The following is a 13521-nucleotide window of genomic DNA, read 5'->3' as shown; positions in this document are numbered from 1 at the left end:
AGAAGGACAAAATTGAATATAGATTTGGAACTTATGATGAGATTACCCACTCAGCTCATTAGACATCTTTGGAGAAAGAATCTCACAAGAAGCTAGAAACTACTGTGGAGAAAGTTTTATCATAGGGTGGCATGACTGAGAGTGAGTCACAAGTAGTCAGACTGACTATAAGATGAGGCATATTGAATGTGCAACCCTTGTCAATATCTATTGCATAGACATCTTTGGAACATAGCATTCCTTATGTAGCAATATCAGATGTATAGAAAAGTGAGCCAAAAAGGAAATTAGAGAGATTAGTGGAACCTTAAAGACAAAAAGGGTCAAGCAACAAGCTGCTAGACTAGGAAAGAGACAAAAGCCATTATTGAAAATTGTTGAGTCTAGTGAAGAAGAAGAAGAAGAAGAAGCTAAACAGATAGAGAAGGTAACTACTTATAGGTAGTCGATAGAAAAAGCTCAGCAACCTTGGAAGCCAAAAATAGAGAAGATAAATTCAGCTATTGCTAATGAAGGAAACTTTTTTTAGATGAACAAATTTTATGACTTGTATAATAATTTTGAAAATGATCAAATTGATATCCCTACTGTGAGATACATAATAGCCAATAATCTAAAACTTAAAGATATTAAAGGCACAATAAACCAAAAGGTCTATGACAGACTCATTGAAAAGAAGGCATTAGCTCAAGAAGAGGACATGGAACTTTGAAAGTCTATGTTAAGAATAATATGCAAGATTGATGATAAAGAAGAAGTCAAGAGGTTGTTGAACAATCTAGAACATTACTTGAGAAACAAGGTAAGACCATTCCTATTTATGGTGGATGAGAAAGATAAGATAAGAAGTGAAACTATAGCAGCTATAAGTCAAATGATGATAGATTCAAATGCACCATCTTCACTAGCACCTAGAACCTCTAAAGTGTCAGTGAGAAGTGGCACAATGTAGATGGATCAGACCAATGTTACCATTAACATTGATGATACAAACCTATTTGAGATTTTTGAATAGAATGAACCTCACATCGAAGATATTGAAGATCAATTAAAGCAAATTGAAGAGGAAAAGAGGTTATTAGAGGAAGAGAAAAGGAAAATAGATAAGGCCAAGAAGAAATTAATTGAATATGAGAAAAGAAAAGATTAGTTCAAGAAGAAATGAAATAGAAAATAGAGGAAGATAAGAAGAAAAGATTAGAAGAAGAAGAAAAGAAATAAAAGAGAAGAGAAAGAGGAAAAAGAAAGAAGAGTCAAAGAGGCAGCTAAAAAGAAGCAAAGGGAAGATGACACTAAACCTTCTAGTTCATCTACTTCACCTTTTCTTGCTGACCCAAAAATTCATGATGATGATCAAACTGCCTTGATCTCATCTTTGTCAAAACTTATTTAGAAGAACAAGATAGTGAAGAGCCTGTAGAGAACCTTGATGGAGGTTATTGAGAGATTACATAGTACTCTGGCAATGTAGCACATAAAGGTAGATCCTAAATAGAGGGCATGGACAATGCTAAAATATTTTAATGAGGAATTCACAAATTTACTCAATGTTGTAGAATCCAAGGCATAAATCTCACATGATGCTAACTTGTTTAGCACTATTTGTCAGAATATTAAGAATGATTTGATAAATCTTGATACTTGTATTAAGGAATTTCGGAAATGTCAACAAGATGGAAATATATTGTACATAAAGTTTACTCTATCTCACAAGATGACTAAGGATATTGATAGTCAGATTGGAGAAAAAATGAGTTAGTTAGAGGCTCTATCTAGCTAGTTACATCATCCTACTAGTAAAATTGATGATTTTGAAGGACATGTGGCCAATAGTCATAATGATATTAGGAAACTAGAATTTTTTAAGGAAAATTTTTTGAAGGGAGTATCAGATTTTAGAGAGTCTATTGCTTTGAAAATATCTATTATTGAGAAATAGTTGGAGGAATGTGTCAAGGCCAATGACATTTAGTCTAACTTTTTATACTCTGACCTTAAAGCAATTGAGATTTCATCATATGCCCTATGTGGAATTCTCACCTCTAATGAATCAACCAAGGATACATGGAAAAAAGGTATGAGAAATCTTAAGGCAAGTTTTGATGATTGCATGAAGATACTATCAACTTAAGGTAGAAGAAAACCATTTTTTACAGTAGTTTTTGACAATTTTTGATATTCTAACCTTTGTCATTGATGTCAAAGGGGGTGAAGTACATAATAAAATTGTAAATTAGGTAAAGAGGAGAAAATAATATTGTTAATAATAAAATCATTTTTTAAGGGGGAGCATATGTAAGATGGACAAGTTGCAATAGTTGTAATGTTATTGTATTATTTTTTAAGTTTTTGATACATAACAAATTTTCCCTATTTTGTTGCCATCAATGAAAAACGGGGAGATTATTGAAAATTGGATAATGAAGATATGTAATTATTTTCATTTATGGAAACACATGATGTACATGCTTACAAGAAATTTTGGAAATATAGATACTTAGCCTTTGGTACTTAGAAAATTGTCTAAGTATGAATTTGGTAAACAACAGTGTATTGTTTTGTATGTAACTTGTTACTAACATCATATTATGACCAGAGAAGTTAGATGGAGATTATATACATGTTGATGATGATGTGTATAACCTCAAAAGTTAGTACAGATTGTATGAAAAAGAGATATTCGTGTTTCACCAGTGAAACAAGACAATGGAATTAAAGGAAAGGAATTATTTTGTTTACAAGATAATTACGTCACCGATTAGGGCCAACATCCTAGATGCTTACTCTAAGTTGGAAAATTATATTGTGGTCTTAGCTGACCTAGCAAAAAAAAATAATAGGCATGGTATTTATGCAATTGACATCTTGCAAATGAACTATGTAATTATGGTGTAAGTTGTGCAAGTATTGTGATACGTGAAGTTTTGTAAAGCTAATTTTTGATTTGAGATTGAGATAAAGATTAGAGATCAAACAAAAAAGAAGTTATAGTAACTATATTCTAGAATTTTGATAACTTGTTTGGGCAATGAGCTCTTCTTGTGATTGGAAGTGCATGTTTAGGTAGTGGGCTCATCTTGCATCTACTATACTACAACTCCTAATAGGGTTGGAATCTCCTAATAGGGATTCAAAATCTCCTAATAGGGACTCTCTATATTGAATTTTCTCATTGACTCCTAATACAGTCCATCCTCTAACAAGGAACTTATATATCAATATATTATCTAGTGGGTATCATCCCCACTGTGGTTTGCCCTTGGTTAGGCTTTCCCTAGTTAACAAAATAAGGTGCTATGAGTTATCTTTGTGCATGGTTAATGTTATTGTTCAACATGACTGCATTACTTTTTATGTTTTATTTAAAGTAACAAATAATATCTAGTTGGTGACTAAAGTTTGTAGATTATTGATTCAACCCCCCCCCCCTGACTCTTAGTAATTCCTATTTCTAACATAGAGAATTTGAATGTTCCCACTAGCAAGGAAGTATAGATTAGAGAGAAAAAGGCTAGGGTAGAGTTGCATATGTTGATGGAGATGCTAAATCATCAGATTCTAAAGATGTTGAAAGAGGAGAATTCCTACTTAATAGGAGAGTCTTGCTAAGTGGAGAGAATGAACCTAATCAAAGGAGGAGTTTGGTTTGCACCAAGTGCAAATTTAGAGAAAAGTGTTTTGATGTGATCATTGATGGTGAAAGTACTAATAATCTAGATCGTGAAGATGTTATTGATTGTAAACCTATATAAAGTTATTTACATAGAGGTATGGAAAAAATTGTTGCGAACCAAACAATTGTTCAATATCTCCCCTATGTAACATGATGGGATTATTTAGCTTCTATGTTCACAGAGACGGTAATAGTTAATGCACTAGAAAAGTTAGAAAATATTCAAATACCCAAAAGGGGTAGCTATATTAGAATGATTATGCTAGAGCTAAGTCATATAGCTTCTCATTTGTTATCACTTGGACCTTTCATGACTGATATTGGTGCACAGACTCCTTTCTTTTATATTTTAAGAGAGAGGGAAATGATATATGATTTATTTGAAGCTTCCACAGGTATGTGAATGATGCATAATTATTTCTGTATTGGAGGAGTAGTTGTAGATTTAACCTACAGTTGGGTAGATAAATGCTGCAATTTTTGCTATTATTTCTTTCCAAAAGTGACCGAATATGAAAGACTTATTACATGCAATCCTATATTTTTGAGAAAAGTTGAGGGAGTACGCATTATTAGTAGAGAAGAAGCAATAGAGTTGGAGTTTATCAGGACACATGCTATGAGCTTCTAGAATCCAATGGGATCTTCATAAAGTGGATCATTGTGAATGTAATGATGAATTGGATTGGGAAATCCAATGACAAAATGAAGAAGATTCATTTACTCATTATTTGCTTCAAATTGGAGAAATGAAAGAATCTATAAAAATAATTAGACAGGCCCTAGAAATAATTCTAGGAGGTCCCTATGAGAATTTAGATGTTTGACGTTTAAATAAGGGAAAAGATTTGAAATGGAAAGATTTTGAATCTTGATTTATCAGTAAAAAGCCTTCTCCTACTTTTGAGTTATCAAAACAAGAACATTACATGATAGTAGAAGCTTCCAAGGGGGAATTAGGAATTTTTTTTTATAGGAGATGATAACATTTTTCCCTAGAGATGGAAAATTTGACCACCTAGTCCCATGTCTATACCATATCACATGTGTCTAGGATCCTACATGTTGGAAGGATTTTGGCTAGTAGTCGTGTAATCGGTCACCAAAGCAATGGTTCTTGGTCATTGAAGGGGATTAGTTATTGTTGGAGCTCAACATTTTCTATTTCTTGACACTTGTTGTTGCTTGACATGTGCTAGTTTCTCGACAATGCTTGGGAGCTTTTCATCACTCAGTAGTGTGTTGGCATCAACTGGAGTTCTTATAAATTTTATCAATCATGTTGAAGCATTTTATGCATGTAGCATGTGATCATGACATGGATCAATCTAGAAGTTTTTGTGGACCTGTTCGAGTCTTGGTTGTCTCTCCTATGTGCATTTAATTTTTGTTGTAATCCTTTTAAGAAATTTTGATATTTAATATCTGTTGGAGGTTGAATTGTGGCTCAACATATATTTAATGTTAGGGATTTAATTTAATTTGTAATGAACTGGGCTGACTTGTGGTTTAGTTGGATATAAATAGGGAGTCTTATGGATTTCTTTAGTTATTTTCATCCAACTTGGAGAAGAGGGTGAAGTGTAGGAGAAAAATTTGAAGCGCTAGTAGCTAAGGCTTGGTAAAGCAAGATATTTCTTGGTGGGCTTGCAATCAAAAGTTCAAATTTTCTTAGGGTTTTCTTCTAGAGTGCGGATCTAGACTAGCTGGGAGTAGTGTTTGAATTTGATCTAAACTAGCTGGGAGTAGTGTTTGAATTTGATCTGGAGGGATTTTGTAGAAATATTATTGTAATTTTTGATGTATTTTTCCTAACTAAGAAGGCCTTACAGCTCGATACATTGCATGTAGTTATATTTATGAATAAAGTGTTGTGATTTGGTATCAGATTTTGCTTTGTTGTTGTGTGGTTATTTTCCAGGGGCTAGGAAATCTCCTTTAGGGATTCTCTTTCCTTACACTCCATCAACATTTTCTATCTGATGGTCAACATTCTCTATCTTTGACTTTTCATCTTCAATATGTTGCTCATCACCCACTCTCTATTACTTGAAAATTTGTATTTGCACTTAATCATTTCATGTTTGTTGGGAAAATGAGGCTTGATTTTATTGTTCATTTTGAGTGCTAGGAGGACTATCATCCACATAGATGAATGTATTGTAATCTTCAAGTTCTTCATTATATGAAATGTCACTTCTTTCTACAAACTCATGAACTTTTACATTTGTACTTTTCAAAACTTTGTTATTGTTAGAATTTAAACACTTATAATCTTTTCTCTTGGTGAAATATCCTAGGAATATACCTTCTTCACTCTTTGCATCAATTTTTCATTTCCTATTATCTTTAATTATATAGCATCTACATCCAAAGATTTTGAAATATTTCACATTAGAAGCATATCCATGTACCAAAGTTCAAAAGGTGTAGGATTTGTACCTTTCTTGACTTGCGCTCTATTTAGGGTATAGACAATAGTAGTAATAGCTTCTCTCATTACTTCTTTGATACACTCTTCTCCATCATTAATGTTCTTGTACAGTCCATTATTGATCTATTTCTCCTTTTAGCTACCCATCTTGAGGAGGGGTCCTTGTGTTGGAAATATATGGAGTAACTGAGAGGGGGGGTCAATTAGTTACCACAAAAACAAATCCACAAATCCCTTAGATGTCTTAAATAACTAGTTACTACTATCACTCGGTAGCCACATAGAAAAATGTTGTAACTTGGTAGATGAACTGTGTATTAACTTATACTGATCTTTAAGCATTCACAATTATTAACATGCATGTAAAAGGAAATAAAATGAACACAAGAGACACCAGATTTAACATGGAAACCAATATGGGAAAAACCACCAAGTAACTAGCTCCCAATTTTCACTCTTCTAAAGTGAGCTGTGTTAGGAGTCAACCCTATTAAAGGTTACAAAGCACACTGTTAGGTGTGACCTTGTTAGAGGATTTAATCACCCTACTAGGAATGGTCTTGCTAGAGGAGTTTAGAACAATTCAATGGAACTATCCACCTTGTTAGAAGATTTACAAAAATGGTTGTTAGACCAACTCTATTAAGAGATTTAGGAATTACTATTACAATGGTGAGAAAGTAACAATAAAGTGACCTGAATTAGATGCAACTGAACTTTGCTATTATAGATATCTATTCTACTTCACTAGATCCTCTTTGATCAAATACAACTTTTCTGCTCCTCAAGGATATCTAATCCTTCTTCAAAATTTTCTCTCCTACACAATTAACTCACTTGCATGCTCACTCACTCATCCATCCATATATGCATGCTTTTGAATTCACAACTTGACCTTTTATTTATACATTTTAGATTGTTAAGTCAGCTCATTTACAAGTTACATTTACCAATACAAAATACATTAGTTGGATACAAACATTACATGAAACAATTAAACTTTATTTATAATGTTTATTTTCTGGATTAGATTGTGTAGAGATTTTTCATCAACGTTTCGAATCACACTACGTGATCCATCATCAGGAAGAGAGAGCAAGAGATGTCAAATTATGCAAGAGGCAGATTTAGCATAGGGTCACAATTTAAGGAGACCAGGAAGAGAGGGACTGCACACTCCCCAACGCCAGTCAAAAGAAGTCAAAATAAAAGATAAAAAACACCCAAAACCAGCATGGGGGAGACAAAACCACCCCCGACATAAAGAGAAGGCAACAATAGAGACCAATAAAAATGATATGATGCGAACATGTTTAGAGGGTGTTTTAGAAAGACTACCCATTAGTAATAAAAAGTACCAACAAATAATGCGGGGGAATAACCAAAAAAAATAATAATAATAATAATAATAATAATAATAATAATAATAATAATAATAATAATAAAAAGATAAAATAACGGAAAAATTTTTTAAAACAATAGAACAAACACCTCTCAAACTATATGCTAATGTAAGTATGTAAGCGTATAAAACAAACAAGCATCCAGATATCAAAGAGCTCCCCTCCTAAAATCGAAATTGAGAGAAAATATATAAATAACCATATACACTAACGACTAGGCGGGCCATAAATATAACAACGAACTAAACAAAAACAAACAGGTGGCACCAAGAAACATATATATATATATATATATATCTATATATATATATATTTTAATGTATATATAATAAAGTATATATACAAATGTATATGTCTATATATATATATACATAAATATATATATATGAATATATATATGTATATATATATATATGTATGTGTCTATATATATGCACATATATATATAAGAGTATATATATATGAGTATATATATATATATATATATATATAGATCTATATATATATATATATATATATATATATATATATATATATATGTATGTATGTTTATAAATAATGAGCACACAACACGACAAGAAGAAGACCACCGCAAAAATAAATGAAAAAATAATAAACCACCCCCAACCCCAACCCATGCCAGGAACTGGTTACAAAAGATACCACAAAGCAAGGGAATGAAGGGCAAATATATAAATGAAACCAACCAGCGCAAAAGTGACAAGGGAATCGACCCCACACGAAGGGACAAAAACTAGAAATGCCAGGAGATAATGCGGAGGAGAGAAGAGAAAGAAGAAACATCAAAGACACGAAAGAAGAAGTGGCCAACCTGGGGTAACGTGTAAGGCACCCGAGGAGAGGAGAGGGGGGGGGGGGAGGGGATAGGAACCCAGGAGAGAGGAGCAGCAAAGCAAGACGGACGGAGAGAGAAAGAGCTAAACCAACGCAATGAGGGTGTTACTCCGCATAAGTCACCAGAGGATGCCACGAGGGGTTGAGAAGCCATCCATCATCACGATTGAGGTTGATGGGGTGGTTAATAATTTCAACTGCTTCTTTAAGCTTCCTCTTAAAATAGTTGTCCTCGTGGGAAATGATTTGCGTGTCCTCCAAACATATGTGATGCTTGGTCAAGGAGGAGTGTTCAGCAAGCGCCGATTTGTACACCCTATCATGTCTAATGTCAGCCACATGCTCCTTGATACGGGTGTGGAATGAGCGGCCTGTTTCGCCAATATAGGGTGTACCACATGAGCAGACCACTTTGTAAACCCCTGAGTTGGCGAACGAATCTATGGGGTCTTTGATTGGTGGGACACGATTCTTGAGCTTGAAGAGGGGCTTGAAAGCAACATGTAACCCATTTTTGGACAGGATCTTGGCAATCTTATGGGAAATGCCTTCCACGAAAGGGAGGGAGGCAAACAGAGAACGAGGGGGGGGAAGAGAAGGGGGCGAGGAGGCAAAGAAGAGGGACCTAGCTTGGTTTAGGGCCCTAGAAATTTGCCTAGAAGAATAACCATTCAGCCGAAAAACTTGGCGAAGGTGGTTGAGCTCAAGGTTTAGATGATCAACATCACAAATCCTATAGGCTCTTAGGGCCAGGGTCTTGAGAGTGCTAGTTTTATGGCTAGGATGGTGGTGGGATGACGGATGAATGTAAAGGTCGGTATGGGTGGCCTTTCTAAACACACGGCGGCCGAGGGAGCCATCTGATTTCTTGATGAGCAAAACATCAAGGAAAGGCAATTGGTTGTTAGACTCTAGTTCTTTGGTGAAAGAAATGCAGGGCGTCAAATTGTTGATGTGCTGGTGGAACTCTTCTAACTTGTCCAGCCCATGAGGCCAACAAATGTTAGTATCATCTACATATCTTTTCCACCATTTAGGTTGAAGAGGAAAGGAACGAAGGGCCACCTCTTCAAAATGCTCCATATACAGGTTGGCGATGACCGGGGAGAGAGGGGAGCCCATGGCCACACCATCAACTTGTTCGTAGATGACTCCTTGAAAGGAGAAAAAGGTTGACCTTAGGCAAAGCGCAAGACCAATGCGGAGATTGCCAGTCTGGTCGAGCTTTGCCTAAGGTCAACCTTTTTCTCCTTTCAAGGAGTCATCTACGAACAAGTTGATGGTGTGGCCATGGGCTCCCCTCTCTCCCCGGTCATCGCCAACCTGTATATGGAGCATTTTGAAGAGGTGGCCCTTCGTTCCTTTCCTCTTCAACCTAAATGGTGGAAAAGATATGTAGATGATACTAACATTTGTTGGCCTCATGGGCTGGACAAGTTAGAAGAGTTCCACCAGCACATCAACAATTTGACGCCCTGCATTTCTTTCACCAAAGAACTAGAGTCTAACAACCAATTGCCTTTCCTTGATGTTTTGCTCATCAAGAAATCAGATGGCTCCCTCGGCCGCCGTGTGTTTAGAAAGGCCACCCATACCGACCTTTACATTCATCCGTCATCCCACCACCATCCTAGCCATAAAACTAGCACTCTCAAGACCCTGGCCCTAAGAGCCTATAGGATTTGTGATGTTGATCATCTAAACCTTGAGCTCAACCACCTTCGCCAAGTTTTTCGGCTGAATGGTTATTCTTCTAGGCAAATTTCTAGGGCCCTAAACCAAGCTAGGTCCCTCTTCTTTGCCTCCTCGCCCCCTTCTCTTCCCCCCCCTCGTTCTCTATTTGCCTCCCTCCCTTTCGTGGAAGGCATTTCCCATAAGATTGCCAAGATCCTGTCCAAAAATGGGTTACATGTTGCTTTCAAGCCCCTCTTCAAGCTCAAGAATCGTGTCCCACCAATCAAAGACCCCATAGATTCGTTCGCCAACTCAGGGGTTTACAAAGTGGTCTGCTCGTGTGGTACACCCTATATTGGCGAAACAGGCCGCTCATTCCACACCCGTATCAAGGAGCATGTGGCTGACATTAGACATGATAGGGTGTACAAATTGGTGCTTGCTGAACACTCCTCCTTGACCAAGCATCACATATGTTTGGAGGACACGCAAATCATTTCCCACGAGGACAACTATTTTAAGAGGAAGCTTAAAGAAGCAGTTGAAATTATTAACCACCCCATCAACCTCAATCGTGATGATGGATGGCTTCTCAACCCCTCGTGGCATCCTCTGGTGACTTATGCGGAGTAACACCCTCATTGCGTTGGTTTAGCTCTTTCTCTCTCCGTCCATCTTGCTTTGCTGCTCCTCTCTCCTGGGTTCCTGTCCCCTCCCCCCCCCCCCCCTCTCCTCTCCTCGGGTGCCTTACACGTTACCCCAGGTTGGCCACTTCTTCTTTCGTGTCTTTGATGTTTCTTCTTTCTCTTCTCTCCTCCGCATTATCTCCTGGCATTTCTAGTTTTTGTCCCTTCGTGTGGGGTCGATTCCCTTGTCACTTTTGCGCTGGTTGGTTTCATTTATATATTTGCCCTTCATTCCCTTGCTTTGTGGTATCTTTTGTAACCAGTTCCTGGCATGGGTTGGGGTTGGGGGTGGTTTATTATTTTTTCATTTATTTTTGCGGTGGTCTTCTTCTTGTCGTGTTGTGTGCTCATTATTTATAAACATACATATATATATATATATATATATATATATATATATATATATATATATATATATATATATATATATATATATATATATATATATATATATATATATATATATATATATATATATATATATATATATATATATATATATATATATATATATATATATATATATATATATATATAGATCTATATATATATATATATATATATACTCATATATATATACTCTTATATATATATGTGCATATATATAGACACATACATATATATATATATATATATATATATACATATATATATTCATATATATATATTTATGTATATATATATATAGACATATACATTTGTATATATACTTTATTATATATACATTAATATATATATATATATAGATATATATATATATATGTTTCTTGGTGCCACCTGTTTGTTTTTGTTTAGTTCGTTGTTATATTTATGGCCCGCCTAGTCGTTAGTGTATATGGTTATTTATATATTTTCTCTCAATTTCGATTTTAGGAGGGGAGCTCTTTGATATCTGGATGCTTGTTTGTTTTATACGCTTACATACTTACATTAGCATATAGTTTGAGAGGTGTTTGTTCTATTGTTTTAAAAAAAATTTCCGTTATTTTATCTTTTTATTATTATTATTATTTTTTTTTTTTTTTTTTTTTTTTTTTTTTTGGTTATTCCCCCGCATTATTTGTTGGTACTTTTTATTACTAATGGGTAGTCTTTCTAAAACACCCTCTAAACATGTTCGCATCATATCATTTTTATTGGTCTCTATTGTTGCCTTCTCTTTATGTCGGGGGTGGTTTTGTCTCCCCCATGCTGGTTTTGGGTGTTTTTTATCTTTTATTTTGACTTCTTTTGACTAGCGTTGGGGAGTGTGCAGTCCCTCTCTTCCTGGTCTCCTTAAATTGTGACCCTATGCTAAATCTGCCTCTTGCATAATTTGACATCTCTTGCTCTCTCTTCCTGATGATGGATCACGTAGTGTGATTCGAAACGTTGATGAAAAATCTCTACACAATCTAATCCAGAAAATAAACATTATAAATCATGGATTGTGGAAATCTGATTGCATTAAACTTTATTTTCCAAAACAATGAAATCCTTCATTGGATGACCCTGCTCAGTAAACACTACTCCATCTAAAAAATCCTTTGGAGACCAAGTGAACTTGGTAGATACTAACTTTCATTTTCTTTCCTTGTGAGCTTGGTAGAAACTATCTTCTACCATAAAATCCTTTAGCACCTGAGTGAGCTCAGTAGAAGTTGTCTCCACAATGTAATATTTAGGAATGCTCAGTAGAATTTGTAGTTCACTTTGCTAACCATCTAAGCTTGGTAGACCTTTTCTTTTTCTTTGATGACCAGCTTAGCTCAGTAGACTCTATCTAATAATTGATATTACATTTGTGTAACATTAAAGACAACACACAATTAAATAATCATATCGAACACCTTGGTGCTAACATCTATCTTTTAATTCCTCTATCATTGCAAAATGTATTGAACTCATTTGACATGTATTCACGACCTCTATCAGATCTCACAAACTTTAGACTCTTCCTTGTTTCTTTTTTAGCTCTGGCTATATACCACTTAAATAACTAAAAAGTATTAGATTTAGCTTTAAGAAACATCAAAATCATCATCCTAGAGTAATCATAAACAAATAGAATGAAATAATATCTCAACGATAGATTTTTAACATCAATGGGTCCACATAGGATAGTATGAACCAATTCCAAAATATCACTAGCAGTGTATGTTTTACTCTTAAAACTAGACTTTGTCATTTTTCCCAATTGACATTGTTTACACATGGCATTGTTAGGCTTCTTTAGTTTAGGAAACCCTCTTTCTTCATTTTATTGATATTCACCAAATTGTCAAAATTCACATGAAATAGTCTTTTGTGACATAACCAAACATCTTCTTGTTGTGCAAACAAGCATGTCTCATTTGATAAATCCAAATAGAACAAGTTACCTCTTGTCTAATCGCCAATTCCAATAAGCTTACCATTGGCATCATATATCTTGACCTTTCTATTATGAAGTTCAACTCAGCTACCTGATTTTTTTAGCTATGACACACTCATCATATTATAGTTAAGTCCTTCAACCCAGTAAACATTGTCACATTTTATCTTGTCAGCTAGTTGAATAGTATCTTTACCCTTTACAACACATGGGATATCATTACCAAGTTTAACACATGTACCTTTGTATGGACCAATATCTTGAAATTTATCTTTATCACTAGTCAAATGATTAGAGCATCCATTGTCAATTATCCATCTATTACTATTGTTTATACATAAGATTAATGTCAATTTTAATCTTCATTAGAGTCTTCTTTCATAGTAACATAGACAACTTCATCATCATTACTCTCAAATTCATTATTAGTTTCTTCTTCAACA

At 34.8% G+C, this 13521-nt stretch overlaps 2 protein-coding genes across 2 annotated transcripts; one reads left to right on the top strand and one right to left on the bottom strand.

The window, feature by feature from the left end:
- Window positions 1-8470: 8470 nt before the first annotated feature.
- Window positions 8471-9487, bottom strand: LOC149572655 (uncharacterized). Its single transcript, XM_089815866.1, has one exon. The coding sequence runs from the start codon at window positions 9485-9487 to the stop codon at window positions 8471-8473; it is 1017 nt and encodes a 338-aa protein (XP_089671992.1).
- A 168-nt stretch (window positions 9488-9655) lies between these two features.
- On the top strand, window positions 9656-10672 carry LOC149572654 (uncharacterized). Its single transcript, XM_089815865.1, has one exon. The coding sequence runs from the start codon at window positions 9656-9658 to the stop codon at window positions 10670-10672; it is 1017 nt and encodes a 338-aa protein (XP_089671991.1).
- The last annotated feature ends 2849 nt before the right edge of the window (window positions 10673-13521 follow it).

Source organism: Cupressus sempervirens, chromosome 2 (assembly GCF_028749045.1).
Source record: "Cupressus sempervirens isolate cs-2001-9-10 chromosome 2, ASM2874904v1, whole genome shotgun sequence".
NCBI lineage: Eukaryota > Viridiplantae > Streptophyta > Pinopsida > Cupressales > Cupressaceae > Cupressus > Cupressus sempervirens.
This window is presented reverse-complemented; position numbering and strand designations above follow the sequence as displayed.

Excerpts from the sequence above, each read along its gene's own strand:
- LOC149572655 (XM_089815866.1), bottom strand. The coding sequence starts at position 9,487 with ATGGGCTCCCCTCTCTCCCCGGTCATCGCCAACCTGTATATGGAGCAT.
- LOC149572654 (XM_089815865.1), top strand. The coding sequence starts at position 9,656 with ATGGGCTCCCCTCTCTCCCCGGTCATCGCCAACCTGTATATGGAGCAT.